Source organism: Dama dama, chromosome 19 (genome assembly GCF_033118175.1).
Source record: "Dama dama isolate Ldn47 chromosome 19, ASM3311817v1, whole genome shotgun sequence".
Lineage (NCBI taxonomy): Eukaryota > Metazoa > Chordata > Mammalia > Artiodactyla > Cervidae > Dama > Dama dama.
The window spans coordinates 84,405,799-84,424,961 of record NC_083699.1 but is presented as its reverse complement, the minus strand read 5'-3'; the positions used below and the strand labels follow the sequence as shown (position 1 = coordinate 84,424,961).

The 19,163-nt window shown below is 37.9% G+C and overlaps 1 protein-coding gene across 5 annotated transcripts in view; it reads right to left on the bottom strand.

Annotated features, from left to right (window-relative positions):
- Positions 1 to 19,163, bottom strand: part of PPP2R3A (protein phosphatase 2 regulatory subunit B''alpha) — a 220,264-nt gene that overhangs the window by 78,105 nt on the left and 122,996 nt on the right. For all 5 annotated transcript variants that reach the window (XM_061167648.1, XM_061167647.1, XM_061167649.1 and 2 more), the window contains 3 exons: positions 17,466 to 17,540; positions 9,318 to 9,404; positions 5,366 to 5,522 (listed from right to left, as the gene is read on the bottom strand). In XM_061167648.1, coding sequence (XP_061023631.1) covers positions 5,366 to 5,522; positions 9,318 to 9,404; positions 17,466 to 17,540 — 319 coding nt within the window. The remainder of the gene's footprint in view (positions 1 to 5,365; positions 5,523 to 9,317; positions 9,405 to 17,465; positions 17,541 to 19,163) is intronic.

The window sequence follows — 19,163 nt, the reverse complement described above, 5'->3', positions numbered from 1 at the left end:
TCCCCCGAGTCGAGATGATTATATCTTAAGATAGTATGTTGCATTTGATGATAGATCCTAGTAGTCTGTACACTCACAGTGTACCTCACTGTGAGTTCAAAGTAACCAAAAGCATTAGTCAAAAAATGGAGGTAACAATAAACCTCAGATCTAGGGATGTGGTGAGGATAGCAATCTGTTTTTTTAACAAATGCCTCGCCAGTGGTATTCACACTACAATTTCAGAACCAGTGATGAGGTCATTAGAGAGTTAGCAGCTACCAGCATCTAACTCTTTTGCATAGCGTTAGGTACAGTCAACATAAAGGTTCATTATTTTGGTTGAAGAATGTTGAAAAGATGAGTGTCAGCACAGCCATTCCTGGCCACATACCAAAGGTTGTATAAGGGCCCTCTAGAGTCTGTTGAGCACTGGTTTATGGGGTTAATAATTTGAAAATAAGAGGAAATAGAACAAAAGGCAGCTACATAGGGAAGGCAGGGATATTTATTTCTGAAGTCTTTCTTTAGATTTGGAAGGTTTAACTTCCTAAAACTGCAGATCATGTTGTCCCATTAAGGACAGGTTGGTGGGTAGGCAATTACACAGAGTTTCAGTGGCCCCTTCGTTATGCAGGCCTAGATGCCTGCTTTTCTGGACTTCATTCCTTCAACATGCCTCTAATGAGTTACTATATGTGTATATACAATATTTTAGGGCTTAATGAGAACGACGTTTATGACAGCCAGAGAAGGTGCTTTAGAGCCCGTAGGGTTTTCTGTGATCTCTGGAGGCTAGTTCATGTTAAACAGATTATCTGGCCACTGATGATCAAAAAGTGCATAGATAATGAAGCTGATCCAGTATGCCTATAAATATCTCCATCTTTATACTATGCTTGTAATAGGAAGGTATGACTATAGGCATAACACAGAGACACTGTGGGTTCAGTTCCAGGTCACCTCAATACAGTGAGTATCACAATAAAGTGAGTCATATGAATTTTTTGGTTTCCTAGCGCATATAAGTTGTTTGTACAATATGACACCACCCTTAGGGCAGAAAGTGAAGAGGAACTAAAAAGCCTCTTAATGAAAGTGAAAGAGGAGAGTGAAACAGTTGGCTTAAAGCTTAACATTCAGTAAAACTAAGATCATGGCATCTGGTCCCATCACTTCATGGGAAATAGATGGGGAAACACTAGAAGCAGTGTCAGACTTTATTTTTTTGGGCTCCAAAGTCACTGCAGATGGTGATTGCAGCCATGAAATTAAAAGACGCTTACTCCTTGGAAGGAAAGTTATGACCAACCTAGATAACATATTGGGGCTTCCCTGGTGGCTTAGAGGGTAAAGTGTCCACCTGCAATGCAGGAGACCTGTGTTCAATCCCTGAGTCGGGAAGATACCCTGGAGAAGGAAATGGCAACCCACTCCAGTATTCTTGCCTGGAAAATCCCATGGATGGAGGAGCCTGGGAGGCTGCAGTCCATGGGGTCGCAAAGAGTTGGATATGACTGAGTGACTTCAGATAGCATATTAAAAAGCAGAGACATTACTTTGCCAACAAAGGTCCATCTAGTCAAGGCTATGGTTTTTCCAGTGGTCATGTATGGATGTGAGAGTTGGACTGTGAAGAAAGCTGAGCACCAAAAAATTGACGCTTTTGAACTATGGTGTCGGAGAAGACTCTTGAGAGTCCCTTGGACTGCAAGGAGATCCAACCAGTCCATCCTAAAGGAGATCAATCCTGGGTGTTCATTGGAAGGACTGACGCTGAAGCTGAAACTCCAATACTTTGGCCACCTGATGCGAAGAGTTGACTCATTGGAAAAGACCCTGATGCTGGGAAAGACTGAGGGCAGGAGAAGAAGGGGACGACAGAGGATGACATGGTTGGATGGCATCACCGACTCGATGGACCTGAGTTTAAGTAAACTCTGGGAGTTGGCCATGGACAGGGAGGCCTGGCAAGCTGCGATTCATGGGGTTGTAAAGAGTCGGACACGACTGAGCGACTGAACTGAACTGAACTGATAGTCTATTGTGTATTTAACAGCAGTTATGTCTTAAAAAAAACCAATGTATATAGCTTAAAAATATTTTATTGCTAAAAAAAATGCTAATAATCATCTGAGCCTTCAGCGAACTGTAATCTTTTTGTTGGTGGAGGGTCTTACCACCACCAATGTTGATGGCTGCTGACTGATCAGGGTGGTGGTTGTTGAAGGCTAGGGTGGCTTTGGCAATTTCTTAAGACTACAATGAAATTTGCCACATAGATCGACCCTTCCTTTCACAAATGATTTCTCTGTTATGTGCAATGTAGTTTGACAGCATTTTACCCATAGCAGAAATCCTTTCAAAATTGGAGACAATCTTCTCAAACCTTGTTGCTGCTTTACCAATTAAGTTCATGTGATATTCTAAATCCTTTGCGGTCATTTCAACAATCTTCACACTGTCTTTGCCAGGAGTGGATTCCATCTCAAGAAACTGCTCTCTTTGCTCATCCATAAGCAGCAACTCCTCATCTGTTAAAATTTTATTATGGGATTGTAGTGATTCAGTCACATCTTCAGGCTCCTCCTCTAATTCTAGTTCTCTTGCTATTTCTACCGCATCTGCAGTTACTTCCTCCACTGAAGTCTTGAACCCCTCAAAAACATGCATGAGAATTGGAATTGACTTCTAAATTCCTGTTTATATTGATAATCTGCCCTCATGAATCATGAATGGTCTTAATGGCATCTAGAATGGTGCTCCTTTACGGCAGGTTTTCAATGGACTTTGCCCAGATCCATCAGAGGAATCATTACCTATGGTAGCTATACCCTTATGAAATATATTTCTTGAATAAGACTTGAAAGTTGAAATTACTCTTTGATCCATTAGGTGCAGAATGGATGTTGTGTCAGTAGGCATTTAAAGAACATTAATCTCATTGTACAATCTCCATCAGAGCTCTTGAGTGACCAGGTGCATTGTCAATCAGAGTCATATTTTGAATCTCTCTCTTTTTTTTTCCCCGAGCAGTAGGTCTCAACAGTTGGTTTAAAATATTCAGAAAACCATGTTGTAAACAGATGTGCTGTCATTCAGGCTTTGTTGTTCCACTTGCAAAGTGCAGGCATAAAGAGATTTAGCATAATTCTTAAGGGCCTTGGATCTTTGGGATGGTAAATAAGCACTGTTTTCACCTTACACTACCTGCACTGTATTAACGCCTAAAAAGACAGTCAGCCTGTCCTTTGAAGCTTTGAAGCCAGGCACTGACTTCCTCTCTCTAGATATGAAAGTCCTAGATGGCATCTTCTTTCAACAGAAGGCTATTTTGTCTACACTGAAAATCTGATGTTTAGTGTAGCCACCTTCATGATCTTAGCTAGATCTTCTAGATAACTTGCTGCTTCACCTTGCACTTTCATATTATAGAGATGGCTTCTTTCCTTAAACCTCATGAACCAATTTTTGCTAGTTTCAAACTTTTCTCCTGTAACTTCCTTACTTCTCTCAGCCTTCCAGAGTTGAAGACAACCTTGCTCTGGATTAGAATCTGGCTTAAGGGAATGTTGTGGCTGGTGTGGTCTTCTATCCAGGCTATTAAAATTTTCTACATATCAGCAAACGAAGTGTTTCACTTTCTTCTTCTTCTTTTTTGGCTGCATCACACAACCTGTGGGATCTTAGTTTCCTGGCCAGGGATTGAACCTGGGCCCTCGGCAGTGACAGCGTGGAGTCCTAACCACTGGATCAGCAGGGAATTCCCTGCTCCACTTTCTTATTCATGTGTTCACTGGAATAGCACTTTTAATTTCCTTCAAGAACTTTTCATTCACATTCATTCCCGACTTCGCTAACTGGCACAACAGGCCTAGCTTCCAGCCTATCCTAGCTTTCCACACGCCTCCCCTCTAAGTTTCTAGCTTTTGATCTGAAGTCAGAGATGTGCCACTCTCCCTTTCACTTGAACACTTAGAGACCATTGCAGTGTTAATGGTATGTATTAACTGGCCTGATTTCAATATTGTTGTGTCTCAGGGAATAGGGAGACCCGAGGAAAGGTAGAGAGACGGGGAAGACTTGGTTGATGAAGCACTCAGAATACCAACAACAGTTATCAATTAAGTTTGCTGTCACCTAGGTGTGGTTCATGGCACCCCAAAACAATTATAATAGTAATATCAAAGATCACTGACCACAGATCATCATAACAAATATGTTATATGTCAATAAATCAATAAAATTTTGACATATTGTAAGAATTACCAAAATGTGACAAAGACACAAAATGCACAAATGCTGTTGAAAAAATGGCACTGACAAGACTTGCCCAATGCAGGGTTGCTACAAACATTCAATTTGTTAAAAAAAAAAAAAAAAAAAAGCTCTATTTGCAAAGTACAATAAAGCAAAGTGAGTTAAGATGAGGCACACCTACCTGTACTTAAAGGACAGATATAGTACTAAAATGATTTTTATCAGTAAGTATGATTTAGTATTTCCTCTTGATGCCTGGTTGGCACGTGAACCTTTGAGAACTAGAACTCTGTTTGCTAAACATGGAAGGGTCTATGAATATTGACATGTAGAATGAACCTTTTCTTACGGTATATACTACTAGTCATAGATATACTAGATAACAGAAACAAAGCATTTATTTACGATTTGTACTTCACTACATCTAAAAGGATAAAGGCTTGTTTAGAAAACCCGCAGTGTCTGAGGAGACATTTAATAATGTAACAGGGGCAATCTTATGAGAGAGGAATGAGTCAGTGCTTCTTGGTGCTTGGTTAAGAATATGCAATCAGCAGATAATAGGTTCTAAGTTTACTACTGGTCAAAATGAAGTAAAAAGGGTAGTATCATGTGACATATACTTTTTGTTTTCTGGCAAAAGAAAGCACACAAAATTCATCTGCAGAGAAACTATGTTTTCTAGAACTAAATTCCAAAAAGTTTTATGAATCCTTGAAAGCACTGGCAAGTTAGAGACATCATTTTCATCCTTAGCTATTTATAAATAGTGTAAATTGAGAATTTATAAAAGTGTATATAATTTCCTTTCAAATAAACTTTACATAGATGTGGCTCTTATTGAATTCATCAGGAGAGAACCAGCATCACTATAAAGACTCCTCCATTCATCAAAACCAAGGTTCTAATTTCTTACTTACCTCCAAACCTCTTCTCCTAAACCTGGTTTCTAGATAAAAAATTAGTATCTTCACTCATTTCTACTTTAAAATTCTTGGCCTTTTCAAGAGGATTTGATTAGATACATAATTTAAGAAATGGGAATTCCCCATAATGAGTACAATTCCCCACAGTTTAACTCTTGTCTCCTTCAAATAGCTAAGTCAACATCCACAGAAACACTCACCCTGGTCATTGTATCGAGATAGATCGGCCTGGCTGATGTAGAGGTCATGATCACTATCTAGTTCCCAGAATTTACAATAAATAACATAGAAGTGTTCATAGGAGAAGTAATCTGTGATTTGGTTTATATCTTCCTCTTCTTCCAAAAGGGCTAGAGTCTGAAATGGTATGAATAAAAGGATTATTTTATTTTAAAAATATGAAGACCCAGCTTTGGCCATTATTCAGATTCTAGTACATTTTTATTCTAAACTGAATTAAAAATTTTGGTTTTGGTACCAAACCAGGAAATTTACTAGGCAACCTCATCCTATCTTTTAATCAACTGACCAATCTGCAAGCATTTATGAACTCTGTACTATTTTTAGCAAAGAATTAGGGGTTATGGAGGATTCAAAAACAGGGAAAGGGAAGAACTTTCATCAAGAGAACTGCAGGCAATCAGAGGTCCCCCAACTAGGAAGCACAGAACAATCAGACAACAGACTTTCAATTACATGACTGTAAACTGACACTGCTTTTAACTTTTCAAATTTATAAAAAGTGGTCTTCTATCCATTCTGTTATGAAGAGTGGGCATCCACATGCAGGGTTTGGCTTTGTAGTGGCATCAGGTTTACCAGAAGGGTGACTCATGTATACCTCTGTGATAGCGTGGGGCAGCTGGTATAAAAGGCATGGGGGTAGAGCTGCAGGGCCCTGAACTGGAAATACTATCTGAGTCTCTCTTGACTCTCTGTGTGCCCCTAGGATAAACACCAAAACCAATCATTTTTGAGTCCAGAATTCTTATTATCAGTCAAATTATCATAATTCTTATTATCAGTCAAATTATCATAAGGGCCAGAGATATATGAAGACCTTTTTAGAAAGATTCAGAAAAAAAAAAAAAAAAAGATAAACCATAAGGAAACTCAGGAAATAGAAAAAACAAAGTGAGATGACAGAAATAAGATCAGATACATCAATAGTTGGGTCTTCCCTCATAGCTCAGTCAGTAAAGAATCTGCCTGCAATGAAGGAGACCTAGGTTCAATTTCTGGGTTGAGAGGATCCCCTGGAGAAGGAAATGGCAACCCACTCCAGTATTCTTGCCTGTAGATTCCCATGGACAGAGGAGCCTGGCAGGCTATAGTTCATGGGGTTGCAAGAGTCAGACATGACTTAGCAACTAAACCACTGCCATATCAACAATCACAATAAAGGTAAAGAGGTAAATCTCCCTATTGAAAGATTTTCAGATTGAGAATGAAACTCAGATCCAAAAAGCAGATCTAGGTATACATTGTCCATAAGAGATAAGTCTGACAGAGGATGAGATGGTTGGATGGTATCACCAACTCGATGGACATGAGTTTGAGCAGGCTCCGGGAGTTGGTGATGGATAGGGAAGTCTGGCATGCTGCAGTCCATGGGGTTGCAGAGTCGGAAATGAATGAATGGCTGAACTGAACTTAAAATTTTAAAGTAAGGTTAAAATATATACTAGCTAAATCTTAAAAAGAAAGCACATCAATATTAGAAAGTAAAATGGAATCCAAGGTGAAAAGCATTATAAGAAAGATAACTATTAATATTTCATAATGCAAATGTATTACTTTGATAAGATTCATTTTCTAAAATGTGAATACTGGAAATCCAAAATACTTTGGCAAATTGAAAACAAGATAAATTATGAAATTATGGTAAAAGAGACTCAATGAAGATTTTGCAGCCAGTAAAAATTATAAAGTCTACATAGAAACAAAGGAAAATCATGACATGCTAAGTGCAAAATATAGGATATACGATTGTACATACTAAGAACTACATTAAATTCTAAAATCCAAATATGCATGTGAATATGACTAGAAGTACACATAAAAATATTAGTTTTATTAGGGTGCTAAAATATGCTTTCTCTTCTGTTTTCCACACTTGCTTGTAATGTTTTTATAAAATGATCTTTAATGTATAAAGCAGAATATGTACAATAAAATAAATCTTGAGAAGCAGAGGGCTCTCATTTTCATCTACTGGATTGTGATAAAATGAAAAAAATTAATAACTTCTGCTGTTGGTGAGCATGTAAATTTAAGTATGCATCAGTGCAGGTGTTTAGGAGGGTAACTTGGTAGGATCTATGAAACAGAAAATGCACACACCATCTGATCCAGGATTTTCCTTCCAGTAGTCTGTTTTAGAGATATTCGTACTCATATGGAAACAAGAGGAAAGTGTAAGGGTGTTTGCTGCATTACTCTAATAGGGAGAATATGAAAATGACTTGAACATCTTCAATATGTATGTAATTACAGCATAGCCATGCCACAGATTATGCAGTAGTTAAGAGAATGAGATAGAGTTACATTGATCGAAATGAAAAAACATCAAGACATACTGTTAAGTGATAAAAAGTTAATAGAATGTAAGTGTGGTATCACATATTAAAAAAAATTCATAAAAAGCAGCCATACAGAACAAAACTAAATAAATACTCCATACATATATACTCCATACACATGCATAAAAAGGAATAAAACCACAGATAATATGGGTTCCCTCTGGTAAAAGGAGTGAAATGGCAGGATAAAGAGATAAATAATGACTTCTGGTTATTATTTTATACATGTTTATATTATTTGAATATTTTATGTGCATACATTCAGGTACTAAGAGGCAAACTAAGGGGAGGGTTAGGGAAGAAAATAGAGGGAAGCAGAAAGCAGAACATGAGCTCTATTTCCAGTTCAGTCACTGAGCAGCTGTATGATCTTATCCAAGTCATTCAACCATATTTGGGCCTCAAATTTTATTGTAAGTAAGAAAAATCTGGATTATAATAATGATCTAGAAATACAAACTTAATATGCATCAGGAATGTTAGGATTATCATTCTTCAGATGTAAGACCTTAACTCAATGGAATTCTTGCCATCTCAACCCCATCCCATGTAACATCCTGAGAGCCCAGGCAAAAACCAGATGTTCAGTAAATATTAATAATGACTGTAATGATGACTTCTCATTTATTAGAATAAGAAATGTTTGCATATCTATTACAGACTAATTTTGCCAATTTTGTCTGTCCCAGATGAAGATGGGAAAAAAAATAAAAGTGTAAACAAGGTTGTATTATTCACCCAAGTTTCATTTAGTATGATTTATTTAAAATAAAACATTTCATTTCCTTTCAAGTGTGACCAATTCTATTTTCTTTAAGTTAGTAGAAATGCTTGAACAATCAAGCATGAAGACTGCCTCAGTAAAAGGCACCCACTAGTGGTCAATACTTTCTCATTTGGTAAAATAAATAAAATAATTGAATTAAATACACTCTTTCTTAAAAGCAATTTTCAGTATTTTTCTCCAGCAGGAGCTGGATAAAGAGTCACTGTTCAAAGGAAAAAGTTGAAACTCCTCCATTTGTTTTACCAGGCTTTTCCCAACCTGGCCCTGTCTCACCCCTCGGGCCTCATCACTGGTCACTCACTGATCACTCTCTCCTTGGAGCCTGTGGCCACTTTAGACTGTCCTGCAGTTTCTGAACATGACACTTTCATGCTTCTGGGCCTTTGCTTATGCTGCTTCCTCTATCTGGAATCCCCTTTTCTTTTAATTTTTTTATCTTGTAAACACTTGATATCTTCAAGGTCAAGATCACATGCCAGTCCTACCGTGAAGCCTTCATTGCATATTTATGACACATTTCTGTGGAATTTTTCAAGTCAGGTGTGGTTGTCTGTACACCTTTCTCTTGTTCCATAGTGCATGCCCTGATGCGAAAATCTCTTGTTACTCATCATCTTTGTTCTCCCAACACATCCCAGGTATCTAATAACTGCTTAATGACTGAAAATAGTGACTTTGCACATAATAGGGCTTTGCACATAATGAGCACTCAAATATTTGTTAAATGAAGTAAGATTATCATTTAAATTGCTCCTTAAACATGAATTTCAATGAGAGGCATACTTGCAAAAAGTTGCTCTTTCTTATCTCTGTTGCAGTAATTTTTCCGCTCCAAGATCTGTTGACTGTGTAGAATATTCTCTGAATAACCTGGTTCCAGAAGGAAAACAAAACCAAATAAAAACATTAAAGATATCTATTATGTTATCAAAGGCCATCTTATGAATATTCTTTGAACCAAGCTAAGTTTTGTGATTATATCAAGTGTCATTTCTACTAAAAATGTTTAAAAAACTACATCCATATACTTTACATCTGTCCTTATAATTCTAAGAATAAAAAGATTCTTTGCTCATAAGTCTGCATTTCCTAGGTGCCTACATGTCACTTTCTTTTTTTAACGTCTCATACAGTGATGCCTGATTCAAGTAGTGCCTATTAGGCTAGGTGTTTTTGGAAAGTACAAAAGGTGAGAAGTATACACTGGGTTGGCTTAACAATTACTAGGTCAGAAGAATGGCTGCCAACATGGTATGATTCAAGAGGGCATTATTCCAGTTAGTATAGCCTTATCCATTGGTCGGAGAAGGCAATGGCACCCCACTCCAGTACTCTTGGCTGGAAAATCCCATGGATGGAGGAGCCTGGTAGGCTGCAGTCCATGGGGTCGCTAAGAGTTGGACACGACTGAGCGACTTCACTTTCATTTTTCACTTTCATGCATTGGAGAAGGAAGTGGCAACCCACTCCAGTGTTCTTGCCTGGAGAATCCCAGGGACGGGGGAGCCTGGTGGGCTGCCGTCTATGGGGTCGCACAGAGTCGGACAGGACTGAGGTCACTTAGCAGTAGCAGTATCCATTGGTGTTTTGAAGACTTACAGACTCTGGAAATTCAGATACATTTGGGATAATTTATATCCCAAGTCCTTACTTGGGCATGAACAATTTTGTTACTAACTGGGTTTTAGTAAGTTTAACTAAGGTGAAACTCTGGAGAAGACCAGGACAAGACGAAAGAGGAGGAGGAAGGGTGGCAAGTGTGTCTGAAATTGAGGATGTATGTGCTGTGGTGGAGGGAGGACTGGAGAATAAGACAGGCTGCAGTCCTCGAAGTAGGAGGCCACGGTGCATTCTTTCAATTTTACCTGGCTTATTCCCACCCATTTAATTTGCCCCAGACTTGGCTATTTTTTTTTTTTTTTTTTCATTTTTCCTTTTCTCCAAAAAGAAGCAAGGGTGAGAAAAGCAATTAAACAAGTTTTTTTTTTTTTTTTGGTACACTGGCTTTGAGTTTGATTATCTAATGATATGGAAATTCTGTATCCTTGGTGGTTTTTTATCATAGAAGAGATTAGATCCCTTTAAAAAGACAATTTTAGTGCATGAAGAACAAAAAGAGGAAGACATTTGGACATTTATCCTAAACTAAACCACTATTCTGTTTCTGGACTCTTTGCCAAACAGAGTGATTCCCAAGAATAAGAGGAGAAAACAAGCCTCATGATGAAGGTCCAGACTTCTGCCACCCAACATTTCTCACCCCACCTTTGCTATCAGTGCTAACGTACCCTGATCCTTCAGAATCCAGCTCAATCACCAGCTCCATAGGAAGCCCCTGAATAGGGAGTTGGGCTGAGCTGTCTTCTGTGTTCCTGACGTCAGCTGTGTCTCCTTCAGTCATCCTGTGGCTATATTCTAGACACAGGTACACCTGACTGTCACCACTTCCAAACTCTAATGAACCTGGTCTTTTTTCACGTGCATCCCAGTGCCTGATATTTACTCTGCCTATATCATCAGGTGGTCAATAACTACATGATAATTTAAGAAAAACTAAGGTATAATTAACATACATTACATTAGTTTTTGGCATACTAATGATTTAATATTTGTATATATTGTGAAGGGCTTCCCCGATGGCTCAGCAGGTAAAGAATCCGCCTGCAATGCAGGAGATACAGGTTTGATTCCTGGGTCAAGAAAATCCCCTGGAGGAGGGCATGGCAATCCACTCCAGTATTCTTGCTGGGAAAATCCCATAGACAGAGGAGCCTGGTGGGTTAAGATCCATGGGGTCGCAAAGAGCTGGACATGGCTGAAGTGACTGAACATATATATTGTGAAATGATCACCAAAATGTCTACTTAACATCCATCACAATAGTTACAGAATTTTTTTTCTTGTGAAATTTTAAGATTTACTCTTAGTAATTTTCAAACATGCAGTATAGTATTATGATCTATAGTTATCATGCTGTACATTACATCCCAATGACTATTTTACAACTGGTAGTTTATGCCTTCTGATTTTCTTCATCCATTTCCCCCTCTCCCCATCTCCCACCTCTGGCAATCCTCAATCTGTTCTCTGAGTTTATGAAGTTTTCTTTTTTTATTTTTATTAGTTGGAGGCTAATTACTTTACAATATTGTAGTGGTTTTTGCCATACATTGACATGAATCAGCCATGGGTTTACATGTGTTCCCCATCCCAATCCCCCCTCCCGCCTCCCTCCCGGTTTGATCCCTCTGGGTCTTCCCAGTGCACCAGCCCTGAGCACTTGTCTCATGCATCCAACCTGGGCTGGTGATCTGTTTCACCCTTGACAGTATACTTGTTTCGATGCTATTCTCTCTGAACATCCCACTCTCGCCTTCTCCCACAGAGTCCCAAAGTCTGTTCTGTACATCTGTGTCTCTTTTTCTGTTTTGCATATAGGGTTATCATTACCATCTTTTTTTCTTAAAGATTTATATCATACAGTGTTTATCTTTCTCTGACTGATTTCACTTGGCATAACGCCCTCAAGGTCCATCTATGGTATTGCAAATGGCAAGATTTCACTCTTTCCTAATGGATGAATAATATTTCATTGTATATATATTCTGAAAGTGAAAGTCGCACAGTCGTGTCTGATTCTTTGCGGCCCCATTGACTATGCAGTCCATGGACTTCTCCAAGCCAGAATACTGGAGTGGGTAGCCTTTCCCTTCTCCAGGGGATCTTCCCAACCCAGGGATTGAACCCAAGTCTGCTGCATTGCAGGTGGATTCTTTACCAACTGAGTTATCAGGGAAGCCCACATCTTCTTTATCCACTCATCTGTTAATGAGCATTTAGCTTGTTTCCATATATTGGCCATTGTAAATAAGTCCACAGTAAACACAGGGGTGCATGTATCTTTTCACATTAGTGTTTCTGTTTTCCTTGGATGAATACCCAGAAGCAGAATTACTGAATTAGCTCTATTTGAATTTGTTTGAGGAACTTCCATTGGTGGTACCAATTTACATTCCCACCAACAATGCACATGGATGCCCTTTTCTCCACATCTTTGTTATTTCTTGTCTTTTTGATGAAAGCCATTCTAACAAGTGTGAGGTGATATCTCACTTTAGTTTTGATTTGAATTTCCCTGATGATTAGTAGTGTTGAACATCTTATCATGTACCTGTTGGCCATCTGTATGTCTTCTTTGGAAAATTGCTTGATAAATTAATGAGGTTGGAAAGCTGTGTAACAGACTTCTGAGTTATATTTGTGATAGAGACATATGCATTGGATTCATAGCTAATTGAATAAACTCTTCAGAGTTTTGAACAGCAGATGGATGTAACCTAGGGAAGTAATGAATATTTTACATAAATCAGTATTGTTGTCTATGATTTATTGATAGGCTACATACAAGATATACAGAAAATATAAAACAGGAAACTGTATACAAAATTATCGTGAAAGATACTACTGGACTAGAGTGTAGATGTGATCATGATCTGAAAAGCTACCAGGTGGAAGAAGTTGATTTGCTTTGTATTGCATTACAGTGTAGAACTAGAACTGGAATTACGAGAACTACTGGAGAGAAATGCTTCAATGTAAATACGAGTTTCCTAAAATTAGCCCTGTTAAGCAATGGGTTGTATGAAGTAGCGAAGTTTCTTCTCACCAAGTTATTTATGCAGAAATTCACAGGATTCCTATGTTAGGTGGGAGCAGGGACTAGCTGATGTCTATAACTTCTCTAGTGGCTCCACTCAGACTCTGAATGAGGTGCTTCAGGGGGCAGAGAATAGAGGATTTTAGGCCAGAAATTATATATATATATATGAAAATAAAAATTAAGAATATCTTTTATCATAGTTCCATATTCCTTTTCTCAAATTAATTACAACACGTATTATTACACCAAACATTTTTTTTGTGACATTCTTAGATTTTGTCCTTATTTCTTGATTTTGAATATAAAATTTTCTTAAAGTCTAAGTTTCCTATCTACCTAAATTTTATATATATATATATATATATATATACTCCTTAAATATTTTATATTACTTATGAAGGTACTATGTTATACTTAAAAGTATAAAACTTGAGTCTGTATTTTTGCTTATTTTATTTTTTCATTTTTTGTTTTGACAGAATTTTTAAAATTTGTAAACACTTTGAATATCAAGTAATTTCATATTTTTAGCATCTGGTAGGCTACTTGTCTCATTACTGTAAAAAGCGGTACATGTATTCCATTTTCCCATAGCCTAAATCTCCTTATTCCGTGGCCCCACTGTATCAGCACATGTATTGGTTTCCACAATACTGAGTCAGCATTTTAACTTATCGAGGTAGGGGCACCCTCTAGTGGTAACAGCATGTAGCTGCTGGTTCTACACTAATTGCAGTTTTCTCCCCCCTAGCTTTTGGTCTACCAGTTTTAGGTTTTTAAAATAGAAATTGAGAAAAATATAAAAATATCAAAAAATGTAAAAATTAATAGCAATAAGAATAACTACGTATTATTAATGAGAGAAATGAAATTGGATAATTTTTCACCAGGGGATCTCTAGTCAACTTGATAGACAATTTGAATTATAAATCAGTTTTTCTTTATATCAATTCAATTGGAAATTTCTAATTCACAGTTTTAGATCACCAGGAATGGAAGGGGACTTCCCTGGTGGCTCAGATGGTAAAGAATCTGCCTGCAATGCAGGAGACCTGGGTTCAATCCCTGGGTTGGGAAGATCCCCTGGAGAAGTGAATGGCTACCCACTCCAGTATTCTTGCCTGGTGAATTCCATGGACAGAAGAGCCTGGTGGGCTACAGTCCATTAGTTTGCAAAGAATTGGTTACAAGACTGAGTGACTGATACTTTTCACACTTTTAGGAATGGAAGTACGTGTTTGGTGGCTCTGTCAAGAGAGTTTTAGACAGGGGATCAAACACAGACACAGAAATTACAGAGATTGCCCTTTGTAGGTGCTGTGGATGCAGATGAACAACTCAGTGCCAGAAGCCTGGCCCTTCTACTAGGTGCCACTGAAATATCTTTACTGCCAGCACCAATATTACAAAAAAGTGTTTTCAATCTTACCGCTTATTTTAAAACCTACCTCTTTCCTTAAAAGTCAGCATATGTCAATAAGGATAAGCTGAGTCTTATTTACTGGTAATTTCTTTGCATGGTATGTAAATATGCAAACTCAAGGGTCACAATTTGCAGGTATTTCCAATTTTCATTTTCATTCAATATCAAAAGGCTTATTAACTCAATGTCAACTCTTCTCTGGAAATAAGGGTGACTTTGGGTATTTGCTATATGCATAGTTGGTGTTCTGTCTTTCCAATCTAAAACAGCTGACAAAATAATTATGATTAACTAAACAAATATAAAGTCTTTTCCTGTAGCACAAGTTTTCACTGAGAAATGGAAAATAAAAGTTGCCCAATTTTCTTCACCATTTATGTGCCACACATAAACTAATACTTGAGTCATACACTGTGTCAGCAGTTTCTGCCAACTGTAAACTGAAATAACTGTGTAACTCTAGCATGCAAACAAAATATATCAATTGTCCTATGCTGTATGCTATTGAAATTATATAATATTCAGTAGGGTCATATGATAAATTAATTTTGCTTTTTTGAGACATTTGTCATTAATTCTGAGGCTGATCTTTGTAAGTCTCTTGGAAATACTGTTGTCTGTCTTTGCCATGAGCAGGGCAGAGTATGACACTTTTCTAAATTTGCTTACTATTATGCCTTTAGCAAGAAAATTAATTTCATACTAGAAAGCTTATTTTGTATTTTTTATAGAAAGATTCACTGTACTTTGATATAGCGCAAAATTTTCAATGACTTCATGTCATTATCTGACATAAAACAAGCAGAGGTCACTAGAAGACCCCAGTTTATCATAGGTCTGGGGATCATACTTTAGTAAATACCAAACTAGAAAGAGTACAAAGGAAAATTTATGCTTTCATAATCCTGTTCTTTAACATCTTCTCTAAGAAAAAATTCAAATGATTCCTATAGAGAGCATTTTCTGAGTTGGCAGAAGGTTGGAAGAGATTATCAAGATCTTTTCAATCTCTTGAGATTCTAATATATTATTGAGTGACCAAAAAGGTTGTCCAGGTTTTTCTGTTACATCTTACAGAAAAGCCTGAACAAACTTTTTGGCCAACTCAATTTTAATATGCCCTGAGTTTACAGAACAGTCAACAATTAGAATCCAGTAATTCTCATTGGGACTGAAATCACGGTTACATGTAGAATTCTTAATTCTACACATGAATAACTTCACTTACTCACTCAATAAATACCTACTGTATATCTATTATGTGCCAGGCCCTATTTCAGGTATTAGAGATACAGCAAGATCTAAATATAAACGAAGTCCCTCCTCTCATGGAGTTTATGTTATAGAGAAGGACATGGGCAATAAACAAAAAATTTAAATATCAGATGTTATAGGCACTAAGAAGGAAAATAAAGCAAAACAAGAGTAGAGGGAGGGGACAGAGAGGAAAGACAGGTGAAGAAGGCAGAGGGTGATCAGGGAAGGTCTCATTAAGACGGGAATGTCTGAGCACACGTCTGGATGAAGTGAGGGAGTGGGTCACGCAGCAATCTGTAGGAAGAGCATTCCAGGCAGAGGAGAGAGCAAGAACAAAGCACCTGAGGCAGAAGTGGGTTTGGCTTGTTCCATGAACACAGAGCACAACTGTTGCTTAAGTAACAGACAGTAGGCATTGTGAGGGTGTGGGTGGGTGGGTGGGGGGTTATGGAGAATAATGGCAAGAACTTTGGCTTTCATTCTGAATGAGACGGGGAAACAATGGAGGGTTTGAGCAGAGGAGTGACATGATCTGACTTACGTTTTCAAAGAATAACTCTGCTTTGTGGAGACTAGACTGTAGGGCAATGAAGGTTGAGAGACCAATTAGAAGGAGTCCACGTGAGAAACAAGGATGACCAGCTGGCCCAGGGTGACTGTGGTAGAGGTAGTTTAGTATCGGGTTGCGGTTAACAGGCAAAAATAACTTCTAAGATAGTCTTAGATGGCAGTGACATTTTATGGTTCAAATGAAGTCTTATAAAGTTTTATGTCATAAGAGAATCAATGTAAAAAGGAAATAATGAAGTTCCTACAGGAGAAAAAAGAATGGTAGTATTCTGTAATTCAACAGAACCCAACAATCCATAGCCAACAAAAAGTGCCCCAAGAAGGAGAGGGTCTTCCTCAGAAGAGACTGCCCTATTTACTGGGAGATCTGAACCAGAGGTGGGGATCATATCAGCCGGGTATGGCTGTGAATGCGAGGTATGCCCTGAGGTTCATCTGTGGAATTCTTGCAAAGATAATCTGGAAGCTAGGACAGAGAACGCCTGGTGTGGCTGCAGTGAGCTGCAGGCCTGGGAGCTCTCACCCATAATGCATGCCCCGCCTGTGACTGATCAAATGAGGCTGTGCATGAGAAACGGGGAATGAGAACACCTTGCAAAACAGGAGACTGTGATTATGTTATTTTAAATTCTTACATGATTTATTTTCTGATTATATATACTCTTATTTCTCATTATCGTCTCGTTCTAATTTTGAGGTACTCTAGATACATCTTTTTTTTTTGGGAAAAGGCTGTTGAAAAATTCTTGTATTATTTGCAAATACTAAAGATCAACTGGGTATCAATATTGATGAAGACCAGACAAAATGACTATATCACTTAGATTTTGTATACAAGAGACTTCTTAAGCACTAGGCACATATAAGAAGTGAACTAGATATAAATAATTTAATTTTATTTCCTCCTATTTTAAATAATCATTATGGTCCATTCTACATAAAGATCTAAAAGCCTAGATACTAGGTAGTGGCAAAAAGAAAACTTAAGTGTTTTATTAAGACAAAAAAGGACACAGCCTACCGTGGTGATGTACCGGGAGTGGAATTCGGGAGCATCTTTCAGGAACGTGAGGCCAGGATGTGTATCTACCACATCCTGAAAAAGAACAAAATCATAACGAAATTAACAAACATACCAAAAAACCCCCTAAGATACAGACTGAATCTTTTTTTAACTCTTGTACAATACTTGCCAGTTGAGCAGACGTGCTGTTTCACAACATGGAACAATGCATTTACAATTTAACTAGTATTTTATTAAACTCAAATATTTCACAAGCACACTTTTGTGTGACTTGGATATGTACAGTATACTTCAAGAAAGTTAAAATGTTAATCTGGCTGTATCTGGTGATTTGTAAATCAAGTGTCTTACAGGTACATGCTGTAATTCTAACACATGTCAGCGAAATTCATCCCATAGATCTTGTTAGGGATTGTCAAGTGAAATTTACACAGAAAGGAGGATAGACAGAAGCCAACTAGAATGATTGTTTCTTAACCTACAGACACGGGAAATTACTGGAAAAATTACTGGTAGCCAAATAACTTTATGTTAAGGTATGTGAGTCAGCTAATGTTCATCAAAATCACTGTGTTGATAAATCTGTTTTCCAATTTAGGATTTTATTTATTTTAAATCTGATATCCTGTTCTAATAGAAGACTATTTGAACATTAAAACCTTGAAATAGTTTTTTTTTTTTTCTTTGTTGTTCAGTTGCTCAGTCACATCTGACTCTTTGCAACTCCATGGACTGCAGCACGCCAGCCTTCCCTGTCCATCACCAACTCCTGGAGCTTGCTCAAACTCATGTCCATTGAGTCAGTGATGCCATCCAACCATCTCGACCTCTGTTGTCCCCTTCTCCTCCTGCCTTCAATTCTTCCCAGCATCAGGGTCTTTTCTAATGAGTCAGTTCTTCGCATCAGGTGGCCAAAGTATTGGAGCTTTAGCTTCAGCATCAGTCCTTCCAATAATATTCAGGATTGACTTCTTTTAGGATTGACTGGTTTGATCTCCTTGCAGTCTAAGGGACTCTCAAGAGTCTTCTCCAACACCACAGTTCAAAAGCATCAATTCTTCAGCGCTCAGCCTTCTTTATGGTCCAACTCTCACATCGATACATGACCACCGGAAAAACCATAGCTTCGACTATACAGACCTTTGTTGACAAAGTAAAGCCTCTGCTTTTTAATATGCTGTTTAGGTTTGCCGTAGCTTTTCTTCCAAGGAGCAAGTGTCTTTGAATTTCATGGCTGCAGTCACCATCTGCAGTGATTTTGGAGGCCAAGAAAATAAAGTCTGTCACTGTTTCCCATTGTTTCTCCATCTATTTGCTATGAAGTGATGGAATCAGATGCCATTTGTTTTCTGAATGTTGAGTTATAAGTCAACTTTTTCACTCTCCTCTTTCACCTTCATCAAGAGGCTCTTTAGTTCCTCTTCACTTTCTGCCATAAGAGTACTATCATCTGTGTATCTGAGATTATTGTTATTTCACCTGGCAATCTTTTTTTTTTTTCACCTGGCAATCTTGACTACAGCTTGTGCTTCATCCAGTCTGGCATTTTGCGTCATGTGCTCTGCATTAAGGTAAATAAGCAGGGTGACAATACACAGCCTTGACATACTCCTTTCCCCTTTTGAATCAGTCAGCTTTTCCATGTCCGGTTCTGTTGCTTCTTTTTTTTTTTCCCCCTTTATTTATTTATTTATT